Source organism: Mandrillus leucophaeus, unplaced genomic scaffold, assembly GCF_000951045.1.
Source record: "Mandrillus leucophaeus isolate KB7577 unplaced genomic scaffold, Mleu.le_1.0 Scaffold447, whole genome shotgun sequence".
Classification (NCBI taxonomy): Eukaryota; Metazoa; Chordata; class Mammalia; order Primates; family Cercopithecidae; genus Mandrillus; species Mandrillus leucophaeus.
In genome coordinates, this window is record NW_012104776.1 from 223,634 (window position 1) to 239,935 (window position 16,302).

At 45.1% G+C, this 16,302-nt stretch overlaps 1 protein-coding gene across 2 annotated transcripts in view; it reads right to left on the bottom strand.

The window, feature by feature from the left end:
• The window catches only part of UNC5C (unc-5 homolog C (C. elegans)), a 398,784-nt gene that overhangs the window by 17,444 nt on the left and 365,038 nt on the right, over positions 1-16,302 (bottom strand). For both annotated transcript variants that reach the window (XM_011994210.1, XM_011994209.1), the window contains one exon: positions 538-687. In XM_011994210.1, the coding sequence (XP_011849600.1) occupies positions 538-687 (150 nt within the window). The remainder of the gene's footprint in view (positions 1-537; positions 688-16,302) is intronic.

The window sequence follows — 16,302 nt, forward strand, 5'->3', positions numbered from 1 at the left end:
AGGGTCTTGTGATTTTCCCCCAGGTATATACAAATGACACTTGGGACCCGTATTTTCTTGTCTGTTATTTAATAATATCCTGTTTGGGTTTTACTTTTACATGCTATTTCAGTTCTCCAAAGTAGGGCTCGCTCTAATTTTTCAATGTAAGGGTACTGGCGTAGGAAGGCTGAAGCCTAATTTGTGTCCCATGGAATAAACATGTCCTTCTGTTGTTTCTGTGAATGCATTTGAAGCTGTTTGTACCCATTGATGTGAACATTTAGTATGAAAATTAATTGAAATGATGGATTTGGAAGCCTTTCATTTATTAAAAATAAAACAATGATAGTACACTTATTTAAAGGAGGAATTTTTAAAAAGTATTCCTTCAAATATGTCTATATTTCTCAAAAATCCTAAATACCCAAACTATTTTGGAGAAACAAGTAATGACATATGATTAATTTCAAGGAAGGGGATTTCCTATGTCCATCTAATTTTAGACCTCTTTCTTAGAGATGTCTCCAGACCTTTTGTTCGGCTTGGGAACCTTACCTGATATTTAGCCAGCAATTTGCTCTTCCAGAGGGAATGGGCGATATCGTGAATTGACAGGCGCAGGTTGTGGGTGCTGCCTTTAAAATGAAGAGCCTTAGGTTCTTCTAGGAGCTGTCCTCCCATCTGTCTCTCAAGATGTAAAACTTCCTATAATGACATGCCCCAAACCCAAAGCACGTTATTGAATTGCATCACTTCTGTCAGCTCTCTCATTGAATACGTTTCTTTACTGCCTCCTGAATGGCAGACGGAACTTGCGCAACACCGTGAACACCCACTTTTGCAGCCTCGAGACCCTCTAATTAAAACCCCTCCCATTTTGTATGAGACCAGACCCTAATAACAAACCAGGTTTTGGCAGAGTCTACATCACACTGTTGTGGAGTAATTTCTCTACAGTTTACCCTTTACCCACTGATGAGTGGGGGACATAATCAAGTCGGGGGAATAACATCAGAACTCAAAACCAGAGAGCCATCAATTAAAGAAAAAATAGGTAGAAATGTAGACAAACTGATAAGAAGGTAGACTTTCAATTAACTTTTACAGAAAGGGACAAATAACTAGAAGAGATACTCATTCCTTGGACTTGATAAAAGCAACCAACAAATAAAAAATTAGAACCTGTTTTAGGCATTTAGTTCAATCTCTTATAGTTTCTTCAAGTACAGAAATAAAACCATAAAAATTTTGCTTAAAATGATGTATTGCATAATTCCCAATTTAAAAAATTTAGAATATGCTAATTATATATTCTATTAAAGGAAAATATTCTGATACAGATTAGGAAGATTTTTTTAAACACCAAATATTGAACTGAACAGTTACTCGAATTACATTTTCAAAAGAATACTTTATTTCTCGAGAATTGTGACTGATGAAAAAATTTGCTACATAATTTTCTTATACTATACAGATACAACATAAAGACAAATTCTATATATGCTTCCATTTCTCAGGCTAGTCAATGGGAGTTAATGAAGCATTTCCAACTGCAGCTGTAATTAGCCAAACAGCCTGAACCATCCCTATGCACGTTACTCCTCTCATGCCTTAAAAGTTTTAATGGTACAAATACGTAGAAAATTTGTGACCCGTTTTAAAATAAGGGTCCATTTGTGACCCGTTTTAAAATAAGGGTCCAGGAATATATGGATTTTAGAAAAAAATCAAAGCAAAATATAATTTTTTCTTTGGTGATATTTCAATAGAAAGCAGGGAGTTCAAGAACATAGGTGTTCATTCAGACTGTAACATGCATGGATTGGGGACGCTTATTTTAAAACGGGTCACAAATTTCCTACGTATTTGTACCCACCAAGCACAGGTGGGTCGCAGTGGAGGATTTCAGGCATGGGAACCAGATTGCCTCATATTCAGAAAAATGCATCCACCTTGCATTTGTTGAATGAATTCTAACCCATGCACTTGTAGAGCAGTAAGTGTGGTGGTTACCACCATCATTGATTACATGCAAACAGCTCATTTCAAGATGTTGCGTTAGTGGTTCTTAATATCCGTCATCTTTGGGTGAGGCCACTGTTCTGAACCGTGCAAGCTGCTCAAAGGTGTAAAAAAATATTAGGATAATGTGGAATGTGGTTGCAGACAGGGCGTCCTCTAATTAGTATCTAATGGAAGAGATGAGGCAATAACACACTGACGTAGACAAGTGTGTGGTCGAGCTGCCTGAGAGTATTGACCTGCTACTTAATGTTGCTGGCTGATGAGTAGCTATGGCTTGTGACAGGAGCCCGAGCAGTCAGCCAGCCCCCAGCCACAGTCAGCCAGACACCTTAACACATACGTTGTGTCATTGTCCCCCTAGTCTGCTGTGCCTGAGCTCAGCAGGCTCCGAGGGTCTCCCGTAGGCCACACAGACCCATCCAGCCCTGAGTCACACATGCTCCTCACAGAACGTGGCACACCCCACTCCACGACACCCCACTCCACGACAAGAATCCAGCCATGTGGAAGTGGAGAAGAAAAGTGAGGGTTAATTGCAGTTTCTTCTGCTTCAGCAGGAAGGCATAATGAGCTTATGTTGATCATGTTTGGTGTCTAGTTAGCATAATAGAGAAAGCTGATGTTCCCAGTGAACCTGGCACCTGACAAATTCTAAAGCTAAAATGATGTTTGTTTATAAGCCATTAGAAGAAAAGAAACATAATTAGAAATCTTTGAGATTACAGTCATGCCAATCAATCAGTTCCAGCTTCTTTCCATACGCCCTAATTACCTCATCAAGACGTCTAAAGAGCAATCGATAGTAATTATCTGATTACTATAGATCTTCATTATGTCGAAATTATCTCCCTGGGATGTCTAAAAGAAGATGCATTGTATTCCGGGAGGTAATTGTACCCAACAATGTATAATCCACACCCCATTCCTACAATCAACATAGACTGCCAGAGGATATGAAGAGCATTATCAGTTTTCTTGGCAGGCAGGACATTGGAAAAAAAAAACCCAAACTGCCTATTGGTCATGACCTTGAAGTCCGGAAATCTAACACGGCATTTTGAGTGCAAACTCTTCATTGGAGTCAGCCCAAGAATCAGGCTCAGTTTTTTGTTTCTTCAGCAACAATCTCAAAAGTCACAGTAAAGAATTCTCCCTAGTGGGGAAAAAGTCTAGACTGGCTTGGAGGAGCCCTGTTTTGGACAGAAGGTACCAAGTGCCATTTTAAAGACAGTGGGACCACAGAACACACTACTTCCATAGTCTTAAGCTGGCCATTTCTCCATCACCCAGGAGTGACACAAAGCTGCAGCACAGAGATGGGAGGAACCTGACTTTTTTCTCCCTTCCATTTGGACATAAACCCTGGGGAAAGATAAACGGTTCATCAGGACACACCCATGCTTAGAGCAGAGGCTGTAAACATGTTTGCCAGAATAGTCTACCAGTCAAAACATTGAGCATGCATATTTATAAATTACATATCTCTATTATTGGTATGTTAATATATCGCATTAGAAAATACACATCAAATTTAAAAATACATAAAATCCTGTGTTAATCTATCTTAGCATACAGCTAGGTACTCATATTGTATTTTTTTTTTGGTCCCAGTGGTTCATTGGGCCTGGGGTGTGTAAACTCCGTGTTGGAGACTGCTGGCTCAGACAGCTTGTCCTTTCACTGGTACCTGGGGAAGAATCCAGCCCAGCAGTGAAGGATTCAGTAACCTCACCACACTTCAACTTAACACTCCTTCCCGCAAAGTGGCAACTGGTATGGTTGCACTAAAGATGTTCATGACATAGGAAAGCATAACAGAAAAAAGGAGAGGACAACAACCAAGGTGTGAGTTAAAGAGATCTCAGTCAATCATCTAACAACTCCTGGGAACCGAGTATAATCTACAACCACACAGGAACAGGAGCTGACTCGTCACATATGGCGAATCTCAAATAGAGTTTTGTGTCAGATGATAGAAGAAGCAAGCTCGCCGGAAAGGCTAATCAGGCTTTGTCTTGTGTTACCATTTTAAGTGTTATAACTTGAGATTTACTCCAGCAGAGTCCACTTAAAAATATGCTGCAACTTGTACTTCACACAGCTTGATTTTCTGAATTCCTTGCACATGATCTTATTTTGGTTATTTATATGATACAGCTATGTAAGAGGACAGAACAATAACAAATATACAAATCAATAAGACATGGCTTTACAGTTCAATGTTTTCCTCTGCTTCCTCTTCCTGGGAACATTCATTCAACATCAATGAGACACATTAGGCTGCCAGGAACCATGTCAGGTCTGGAGCACACAGACAAGTAAGTCCCTGTCACTGCCTTAAACTGCCAGTGGGCTAATGGTCCATGGGGGTTGGGGGGTGACCTGTAAACATGTAACCACAACACAGTGTGCTCAGCTCTAAAACCACTTCCAGACAGGCTGCTTTTGAATCACGAAGGTTAGGATATTTCACACACCCTAAAAAAGAATATGAAGAAAATATATTTAAGGTCAAAAGATTTGGGATGACTTAAGAGAAATATCGTGCCCCTGGAAAGAAATGCTATAGTAAGGATGCCGATCATCTGGCCTCTTTGTTCTCAGAAACCGGAACGTCAACTTCCTTTGCAGAAGGTGTTCTTTCTGCTGGGAGTTCCCCCACCTCAGTGGCCTGGTCTGGCTCTAAGTGAATCCACCTGTTGCTTTGACCTGCTTGCTTTGCTTCTGTGAGAAGGGAGACAGTTTCTGACTTCCTTTTACAGTTCTTTTTTTCAAAATAGTTTTAGAGACCTTCTTGCTGGCTCTGCAGCCCAGGCTGGAGTGCAGGTGGCATGATCATAGCTCACTGCAGCCTTGACCTTTGTGCTCAAGCAGTCCTCCCACCCCAGCCTCCCAAGAAGCTGGGACTACAGGCTCATGCCACTGCACCTGGCTACTTTTAACATTTTTTATAGGGACAAGGTCTTGCCTTGTTGCTCAGGCTGTTGTTGAACTCCCGAACTCAAGCAAACTTCCCACTTCAGCTTCCCAAAGTGCTGGGATTACAGGCATAAACCACTGTGCCCAGACCCCCTTGTACAGCTCTATCTGCACTCCTCTAACTTTTCCTTGCAAAGACACCCTCAAGAGTAGGTCATTAATAAAGGTGTCTGTAGGCCATGCACATCTACACATGCGAACCATCAGAGTCACCAGAAGCAGGCCATCTGCCTCAGAGCCCAGCGTCCGCCAGGGATCTGAGCAATCCTGTGGGAGGGCCTCTTTCCCCACTGCGGGCACCGCCTCCAAAGCAAACTGGCCGGCCCTGAGTGAGGGCTGTATTGATTCAGGGAGCCTGTGAGGGATTGCTCCAAAGGCAGGGACAAGAGATTCCACAGTAGAAACAAGCAGCTTTCACAATAACCAATTAAACCAAGACATTATCCATGCCAAGCCATTAGCCTGGGCCACTTAAAAGCCACAATAAATCCAGGCTGTTTTAAAGGCTTGTGTGCACAAAGGAGGCACCTCTGGCCTGTACCCAGAATGCTTCTAGGCTCTTAGATGAGAGGATCTCCCCTTGTTAAGGCCTGACAGAGAGGCAGGAGGGAGGATACATCTGCCAGCCAAGCCACTCCTCCACTCTGGCCTGTCCAGCCCCCGAGATTCCCACTCTGCATTATGTCCGGGTTAGATTGCATCTGCCTCATCTGCTTCTCTTGTTCTCTCTCTGCCTGTTCCTTCCATGCCTGGGCAAATTTCCATTAAGTATCAAGCTCACAGCTATTGCTCACTGGGAGCCCCCAGGCAACAGAGTGGCATATACTTGGATGCTTTGAAGTACATCTATAAGAGTATGACAAGTCTGCCCCCAGGGTCCAGGCTGAAGCTGAGTTACAGGGCCCTGCAAAGTGGTGATTTCGTGCAAAAAATTGTGAGGTGCTAGGGCCCCACAGCAGGTCTGGTGGGCTAGTGCTCCAGACCCTGGCTTTGTTGCCTACACCCTCTGCTCGCCCTCCCCACCAACCCCACTTTGTGCTCACCCTCCTCCTCTATTGACCTTTCTCCCCTGCTCTCCCTCCTCCCCTGCTCACACTCCTCTCCTGCTTGCCCTCCTCCCCTGCTCAACCTCCTCCCCTGCTCACCCTCCTTCTCTGCTCATCCTCCTCCCATGCTCACCTGCTCCTCTGTTCACCTCCTTCCCTGTTCACCTCCTCCCTTTCTCACATCCTCCTCTGCTCACCCTCCTCCCCTGCTCACCTATTCTTCTCACCTTCCTCCCCTGCTCACCTTCTCCCCTGCTCACCTCTTCTGCTCACCCTCCTCCCATGCTCACCTCCTCCCCACTCATCCTCCTCACCTTCTCACCTCCTCTGTTCACCCTTCTCTCCACCTCCTCCCCTGCTCACCCTCCTCCCCTGCTCACCTCTTCTGCTCACCTTCCTTCCCTGCTCACCTTCTCCCCTCCTCCCCTGCTAATCCTCTTCTCCTGCTCACCTCTTCTGCTCACCTTCCTCCCCTGCTCACCTTCTCCCCTCCTCCTCCCCTGCTCACCTCTTCTGCTCACCTTCCTTCCCTGCTCACCTTCTCCCCTCCTCCCCTGCTAATCCTCTTCTCCTGCTCACCTCTTCTGCTCACCTTCCTCCCCTGCTCACCTTCTCCCCTCCTCCCCTGCTAATCCTCTTCCCCTGCTCACCTCCTCCTTTGCTCACCCTCCTCCCCTGCTCACTTCCTCCCCTCCTCCCCTGCTCATCCTCCTCCCATGCTCACTTCTGCTCACCTTCTTCCCCTGCTCACCTCCTCCCTTTCTCACATCCTCCTCTGCTCACCTCTTTTGCCCACCCTCCTCTGCTCACCCTCTTCCCCTGCTCATCCTCCTCTCCTGCTTACCTCTTCTGCTCACCTTCCTCCTCTTCTCACCTCCCCTGCTCATCCTCCTCTCCTGCTCACCTCTTCTGCCCACCTCCTCCCCTTCTCACCTCCTCCCCTGCTCACCTTCTCCCCTTCTCAACTCCTCCCCTGCTCACCTTCTCCCCTGCTTACCTCCTCCCCTGCTCAACCTCCTCTCCTGCTCATCCTTCTCTCCTGCTCACCTCCTCTGCACACCTCCTCCCCTTCTCACCTCCTCCCCTGCTCACTTCCTCCCCTTCTCACCTCCTCCCCTGTTCACCTTCACCCCTGCTCACCTCCTCTCCTGCTCAGCCTCCTCTCCTGCTCAGCCTTCTCTCCTGCTCACCTCTTCCCCTGCTCACCTCCTCCCCTTCTCACCTCCTCCCCTGCTCACCTCCTCCCCTTCTCACCTCCTCCCCTGCTCACCTTCTCCCCGCTCACCCTCCTCTCCTGCTCACCTCTTCTGCTCACCTCCTCCCCTGCTCACCTCCTCTGTTCACCCTCCTCCCCTGCTGACCTCCTTCTCTGCTCACCTCCTCCTCTGCTCACCCTTGCCCTGCATAACAACTTGCCCCTCTCTCACACCACTTTCCCAAAATCGCACCACCTTCTTCCTCAAGGCATGTGTTATGCCTTCCAGTTTTTCAAGGGGCGATTATGTTATTTGTAGATTATCTAGTCCATAGCTTCTTTCTCTCCCTCTCTGCCTCTGTCTTGTTTTCTCTCCAAATACTTTTCTGTCATTCTTTTCTTTCCCTTTTTAGAAGCAGTACAGGCTATAGAAAGGATGAAAGAAATGATTAAAGTTAAGTTTCATATAACCCACTGAAATCTCTCTTGAAGGGAAGGCTGGAAGGCGCTGAAATCCAGTTTGTTTCACTCTGCTAGCCTTTTTTTTCTTTTCTTTGTTTTTTTTCTTTGAGACGGAGTCTTGCTCTGTCACCCAGGCTGGAGTGCAGTGGCACGATCTCCGCTCACTACAAGCTCTGCCTCCCAGGTTCACGCCATTCTCCTGCCTCAGCCTCCCAAGTAGCTGGGAATACAGGCGCCCGCCACTGCACCCGTTTTTTTGTATTTTTAAGTAGAGATGGGGTTTCACCGTGTTAGCCAGGATGGTCTGGATCTCCTGATCTCATGATCCACCCGCCTCGGCCTCCCAAAGTGCTGGGATTACAGGCGTGAGCCACCGCGCCCGGCCCTAGCTTCTTTCTTTATATTGTTTCTGGATGTTATTTCTCCAAGCAGTCTTCATGTTTGAGAGAAACACAGAACCACACATTGGCTGGATTTACTGCTGCCACGATGCCAGGCATCAGCAGCAGGAGCATGAGCAGGTGGAGGTAGATACTGAGGAAAAGTCGCTGAGATCGCTACATGGAGAGGACAGAACAGAAGGCAGGAAGCCAAGCAGCGGACAGCCTCGCACTCTGGCTGTTTTTTGGTTTGGTTCGGCTCTCTGGCTCCTGGAGATAGAACTGCTCTCCATGCTGGAGCCAGCACAGGAGGCTGAGTTGTACTGCAGTGGTGCCCCACCTTCACCTTGATTCTGGGACGCAGACACAAAGAACAGACCAGCAAACGTGCAGCATGCCACTCATGTGAAACCTCAAAAGGCCAGCCCTCAGTGACTGTGCTGACTGGTGTTTAAAAAAAAATCACATCTGCCATTTCATGGAACCTGCCTTTCTTCTGCTCATTCTTTAATCCTGTGTCGAAAACCTGCCCTTGTCATTTGGGGATGAGAAATCTGTGTCTTTGCTATGGTGGCTGTCACTGCTGTCTCTGTCACAGCTGTGGGGGCCTGTACTCCACCAAAGCAGAGGCCAAAAAGAGCGGCCATCCTTCTCTCCTCTTCCCTGCCAGCTTTTCAGCGACGCTGCTCTCAGGCCCCCACGCGCTGTCTCCTCCTCTCCGGCTTTCGGGCCTCAGGCTGCAGAGCCGGGCTGTGGAGAACATCTGACTGTCAGCCCAGCCTCTCCCACCTGCTCGGGTCAGTGTCCCTGGCGCCCGGCCTGGCTTTGCTCCTTTCCCTTCCTGTGTTCACGCCAGGGTGCTCTGCTCTCCCCCTGAGTTTATCTGCCTTACTTCTTCCCTAATAATAACAAGGCTGGACTCTGGTGCCCATCTGCAAACATCTCCCCGTCAAGTTGCTTCGTTTCTAGGGCTCTGCCTGCTGTTCCCACAGCTGCTGTGGCCACGGATGCTTGGTCTGAGCTGCCACTTCCAGCCTGCACAGTCAGGGCAGTTTGCGACACTTTTAAAGCCAAATGCCAAGGGGTGACACTCATGCAAGTAGCATGTCACTTGTCTACCTCTGGGCATGCTCGTAGGGAAACGGTTCTCTTTCACATCTATGTATTAGGAATAGGACTTTTTAGGTTTTTCTAGGACTTCTGAAGTCATCTTGTGTTTCTTTTCTCCTGTTAACATGCTGTTTTTAATCTTCTGTATTAGTTTTCTACTGCTGCCATAAGAAATCGCCACTAAGATAGTGACTTAAAAAATAACACAAACTGATGATCTTACAGTTCTGGAGGGTGGGAGTCTAACACAGTTCTCATTGAGTTAAAATCAAGGTGTGTCAGTGGGGCTGCCCTCCTTTCCAGAGCCCCAAGAGGAGAATCTCTACTGGGTCTTCTCCACCTTCCAGAGGTTTCTCACATTCTTTGGCTCACGATCCCCTTCCGCTGTCTTCAAATCCAACAATGACAGATTTCTCTGAGCCTTTTTCCACAGTCATATCCCCTTCTGACCATAGCTGGAAAAAGTTCTCCACCTTCAAAACCATATAATTAGACCGGACTCACCCAGATGGTCCAGGATAATCTCCTCAAATCACACAATCATATCTGCAAAGACTCTTTTGCCATGTAAGGTAAAATACTCACAGGTTTTGAATATGAACGTGTAAACATCCCTGGGTGGTGCTGGTGGGGGGTGTTATTCCGCATACCACAACTTCTGTTTTCTTTCTTTTCTCTCTCTTCAAAAAGTAAGTTCAACATAGCAAGTCATTTCTAAGATATATGATAGACCCAGGACCAGATTTCATAAGAAGATGATAAAAATGGGATAAATTTAGAGGCACCGAAAAGATCCCTGTGACTAAATGTCTAACCAACCAGATTGCTATCAACCCTGAAACTCACCTCACAGTTAGATTCCAGTTAGATTTAATATCTTCCTTAAGCCATTATCTTCAAAATGCCACTGTAGTCTATATGGCCACCTAGGCATGGCAAACAGTGTCTGGTGTCTATTTTGTGCCAGGAGATTGAATAACTTTGATCTCCTTTAGAACTTCAAAGAGTCCTTGACGCAGACCAAATTACTGTCCTAAGAGGTCAAATTCAGCGACCAGGGTCACCAAGCTGATAAGTGGCAGAGCCAGTCACAGCAGCCAGCCCGACTCAGGCTCTCCTGCCGTACCATGCTCCCTCCCATACACACAGCAGCAGTGATGCACTAGAAACCTTTAATACACGTTTTGTTGTTGGTCTCTAACACACATGTTGCACATATGAATACATTAGTTTAACTCCAGAGGCCGGGATCCTGAAAGTATACAGGTAAGGCTATTTTTGAGGTTGTTTGTGGGAACTATAAGAATAGGTATGGATTCTTACTAGGATAATTCCAGGGAGGATCAGCCTTAGAAGACCTAGAAGAAGCAAGCATGAGGGGTTCAGAGTTCTGTAAGGTCACAACTTGCCATGGAGGAAATGCCAGGAGGACAGCAGTGAGGAAGGTGACAGGTAACAGGATAAAAATATAACCACCTTCTCCCTGTAACAAGCCACGTCTGACTGTCCATGACTGTGGCCCAAGAACATGAGCATCACACAATTCTCAGCTAGACTTCAGCCAACCTCCTTTCTCTCTCTTCACCTTCCGGTGTTTCTTTCATTCTTCTCTTCTCTTTTCACATAATACAATCTTTCACAGAGTTACTCTATTACAGTTGGGATTAGGGCACATGAAATTTATCCAAGGAAGATCTTCTCCATGCCCCATGAGTCCATCAAAAAAAAAAAAAAAGCCAGGTTATGTTAATACACATTATTTGGTTTGTATCACATATACATTTGTCAGAAATTCAATAAACATCATATACCGCCCATAATGTATGAAAATAACTCCTTTTTTATGTTCTGAATCTCAGAGTTTAGTATAAAACCCTTTATTCCAAAAAGAGACTCTCATGTATTGTACCCTTTGGATACCGGGACAGAAATGACTTATTTCCACATAGATGTATGTTTCTCCCTAGGTGTTTTTAAACTTACTCCAAATATAACCTTGCTCTCTGTTAATTGTTGGTCTCTTTATACTAGGATTTAAGCCTTTGCAAATAATGAAAGGAAAACACCTTTTTCATTAATCACCTGAAGACGGGGGAAAAAGAAAAGCTCTGATACACCAAACTCAACCTTTTCAATAGACTTGACCTCTCTATTTGAATTGATTCCAAACTATTCTCATAATTCTTAGCATCTTTATCCTTTTATGTGAACACAACTAGAGCATTGTTCCCAGTGGTCCTTCAAGCACATGCACAGGAAAAAGCCCTCCTGAAAGGCATAAAATAATTCCACTGTCACCCATCAGCCTTGACTTCTGCTCTGGTAGTCACTGCCAACACGCTAATTCTGTATCAGTGCTTTCAAATTGCTAAACGCAGCTTTTAAGTTTCAGGCGACCATTTTTGCCCCAAGGCTTAACAAAACTCTGGGAAATTGTTGCAAAAGCTGCCAAGCTCAAAGAGGTGGGTAGGAAGAAGAAAAAATGCGTCACAGTTGCTTAAGACTGACTGCATTATCCATCCATATGAATAATATAAATAAATGTACAAATATATATCTGTCTCTTATACACATCTAGATGTGTATAAGAGACAGATATAATCACATATAATAAAAAGTGATAATTAATATTCTTGAAATACACAGCTCTAGACATCGGGGCAGTCTTTTTGCAATAGCTCTCCTGGACTTATTCCCCAAGAATAAGTACTCCACTGGGCCTCCATCTCTGCCCTAGTCCAGCATTTCTGTGGATTTTTCTGCAATTTGTAAAGAATCTCCAGCACAAAGCAATTACTATAAGAAAATATCAAATGCTGGTAAATGCAGCCTCAGGCATCATTTGCTATGCTGAAGATGGAGGAGGTCAGGAATTGGATTAAAGCACAAACAAGGAAGCAGAGATCCTTTTCATCAGAGTCAGAGGAAGTGAGAAGAGGCTGAAGTAAAAGGTTTGGAGGGTAGAGGACGGCAGCTGGGGGAGCTTTCATTGAGTGGTTAGGTCACTGCTAGGCACGATGTGGGCTTTAAAACAGCCAGGGACTTCCTGAGAGCGGAAGAGACCTGGAAGAACTGCCGTGGGAATCGGGGTAAGTCAGAAAGAGCTAAATAAAAGGAGTAAGGAGAAGCAGGGAAGGCATCCCTTAGAATAGATATCTTGAGAGTATAACAGACCCAATCAGAAATGTATGGTTTTTCATAACAACTCATCAGCCTGGAAGTAGAAGTAGCGGGCTTGTTCAGTGGAGGGTATCTTTGGTTACTGATACTAGAAAAGCCTGAAGCGCTCACAATGACGGGAGAGTTCAGTGTGGAAGTAAGTTTGCTGCAGATGCGAGTAAGAGCAGGGAAGGGTTTGTGGACTGGGAAACTGCAGCAGGTTGAGGGAGCCTCTCCTTTTTTTTTTTTGAGATGGGGTGTCACTCTGCCAGCCAAGCTGGAGTGCAGTGGTGTGATCTCTGCTCACTGCAGCCTCAGCCTCCTGGGTTCGAGCAATTCTCCCATCTCAACCTCCTCAGTAGCTGGGATTACAGGGGCGCACCACCACGCCTGGCTAATTTTTACATTTTTAGTAGAGACAGGGTTTCACCATGTTGGCCAGGCTGGTCTTGAACTCCTGACCTCAGGTGATCCACCTGCCTTGGCCTCCAAAAGTGCTGGGATTACAGGCATGAGCCACCATGCCCAGTGAGGGACCCTCTCCTTAAGAACAAAGGGTAGCTTCCATGCACCTTGTGGAAGAGAGAGATGGAAGGTCAGATGGTTGTGGTCAAAAAGGGGGAGTTTGACAGGTGGAGATCTTGGCAGTGGAGCAGTTGCTAATGAAGATGAAATCCAGAGCACATCTATACGAGTGAATAGACAATGTAAGATGATGTGAAGGCTACTGGAATAAGTCTGGGCAGAGAGACTGTGATTTAAGTCATGACATTGAATTTTAGAGAATGATGGGAATAAAATGGATGGAAAGAAAGACTACAAGGCAAGTACTGCTAGGGCGGGATCCACAGAGGTCTGTGCAAAGGAACTGAAGTGGGTATGAGCAGCAGCAGAACCATCCAGCCTGGGCAGTGAAGAGATGCCCCAGAACGGGTCATGGAGTATGAGACGTACTGGTACATCTCCTCTTGGCCTTGGGTTAGTTAGGGGGTGCAGTCTTCACTGGAGGTATTGTGAGGTGTTACCAGGAAGATCTCCTGGCAGTTAATGAGAGCAGGTGGAGGAATGGGGGAGGGAATGATGTAAGGTTGTAGGAAAGTTTGTTCTTAGTAGAATTTTAGTTCCAGAAAGATTTGGGAAAGTGTTTAGGATAATAGCTCTTAACTTTGGTGGCACAATAGAATAACCCAGGGAGTGCTTAAAAAAAAAAAACAAAACAAAACAACAAAACGACAACAACAAAAACACCCCAATACCCAGACCAATTAGATCCGAACCTGTGGGAGACCCTGGAGTAAGTTTTTATAAAAGCTTCCACCTGCTTCCTCTGTGCACTGAGAATTCCTGATTTTGGAAGAGCATGAGGGTGAGTCAGGAGGGGGGCAGGCCTGAAGGAGGAGGAGGCCTTCGGGAGGGACATTGCAAGAGGAAGTATTTCTGGGCAATGGCAGTTAGAGAAGCAATGAGATGGGAGATAGTATGGTGGGAACATTAACAGGGTGGCAAGAAGGCAGAATTTTAGTAATAAAGGGCTTTTTGAGCTAATCAGCCCGAAGTTTCCAATTCAAGCGTGGGTGTGAGGAAGAGATGGCATGACTGAAATAATTATCTCTTCGGTATGTTGGAGAAGCCATTTACCTATAAGTAGGATTTTGGTATTTCTGCATTATTCAAAGGCCATGAGGTGCAAGAAAGCCTCATCCATTATTCATGTTTGTTTCAGGCTAAGTGCTAGATCCCCAGATGCTTAGAATTTATAAATGTCTAGTTAGAAAGCATTGACCATGATACAGAGTGCTCTTGAGTTGTTTTTGCTGCTTAAACCTGTTCATCACTCTTTCTCACTATTGACCATTTGTGTCTTGAGTTCACTAATGATAATAATCAGAATTATTTTTATAAAATATTTTATTTTTGCATGTATTTGTGTGTGTTTGTTGGGAAGACAAGGTGCCTGGGAAGAGAACTATGTGTGTGAATATAAAATATGTAAATCAAACACTTCAAATATGATGTAGGTCTTCTATGCATGCTTTTGCAATGATTTTTCTTGAAACTGTTGAAAAACTTTGCCTTAATCAGACCCCATAGCTCCCTACAGATACCATTTTCCCTAATTTAAACCTAGCATGATTCCTATCCTGACAGTGCTTTGGATGTATCACATTTGCAAGGAATATAGAAGAAATAACCTTAAGCTTTACATTAGAGCTGTGTGTTCACAACTTTTATTCAACATCACAAAATCCTACAGGCTTGACTATCAAAATTATATGCACTAACCCAGGAGGTCTCATGCCTTCCCCAAGACCATGCTGGTCAAATCCACCACGGTGAACAGATGATGGCAACAGGCTCCTAGCTCACCTTCCTGTTTCCACTCGTGCTGTCTCCAGTCTTTTTGCCTGGAGCCTGCTTCCCAGGGAACCTATCCTGGAACACTCAGTATTCATAACCAAGCACTACTCTCTGAATGGAAGCTCCAGATGGAAATACCCTGATATTCAGAAAAACTTTCTTTCCTTGGCTTCCTTGACTCATTTTTCTTCCATTTCTATTCCTAATCTGGCTGTTTATCCTTCTTTAGCTCTTTTGCTGGCTGCCTTTCCTCCTCCCTTGCAATGCCAGGGCTTTCCTTGGTCCCCAGTCTCTAGGGTACGGGTCTTCAAGCAACTTCACTTAGGGGCAGATCAGCCAGGCTGCAGCCAATTGCCTGGGCATGAAGCCTGCTTTCTCCACTTAACAGCTGTGTGACCTAGAGCAACTTATTTAAACTTTCTGTGCCTTGGATGATACATCTATAAAGTGTAGATAATGGTGCCTTATAGATCAAATGAAGATTAATGAGTTAATATAAAATATTTAGAATTTTGCCTAACATATAGAAGCTCTCAGTCATGTTGATTATTTTTATGATTATCTTCTCCCTCTACTCTCTCTTGATATTCTCCCTGACCACTGTGGATAACAATTATCAACATAATGTAGGTTTCTGAATCACTATATTAAGATCTGCTCTCTGTTCAGAGAACCATATCTGTATTTCTAACTGTGCCTTGGGCATCTGTTATAGATGCCCAATTCATACCTCTAATTCAGTATTCTAAAAGAAAAGGCACAGTTATGGACAGATGTCTGTGCCCCCGCAAATTCATATAGTGTAATCCTAATCCCTAGTGTGATAGTATTAGGAGGAGAGGCCTTTGGAAGGTGATTAGGTCACAACGGTGGTGCCCTTAGGAATGGGATTAGTAACCTTGTAAAAGAGATCTCAGAGAGCTGTCTCCCCATCTCTCCACCACGTGAGGACACAGCAGAATGTCAGCAGCCTGTCACCCAAAAGAAGGTTCCTCACCAGAGCCCACCCACACTGGCACCTTGATCTCAGATTTTCAGCCTCCACACTGGAAGTCTGGGTTGGAACTGTGAGAAAAAAACATTTGTTGTTTAAGCCACCCAGTCTGTGGTACTTTGTCAGAGCGGCCCAAACTGTCTAAGACAGGCACCATCTCAACACGCCAAGGCCTCCTGCCCCCTGAGTTTGCTTCTATGACTTAGAGGCAGGAACTTGACCTTCTGCCCCAACCCATTGAGCGTTCGTCAGGGGATTCTCAAAAGGCCACTTGAGTAGGACCTTTTAGGCTTGTTCTCTTCGTCTCACTGCCCCATCACCATCCAGCTCCATCACCCGTTCCTGCATACTTTGACTCACCTTTTCGCTGAAGTCAGGCTGATATTTCTAACATGTATTTTCAATCATGCCTTTTTTCTGTTTAAACCTATCCAATCCCCACTAACTTAATAACTGAATCTCAACTTCTCTCTCGGCCATGAAGGTCCATCTAGACAAAATTCTTATCTTACCAGAAATAATATGCCTGTAGAGAGTCTTTTTTTTTTTTTTTTGGAGACAGAGTGTTGCTCTGTCGCCCAGACTGGAGTGCAGTGGCACCATCTCGGCTCA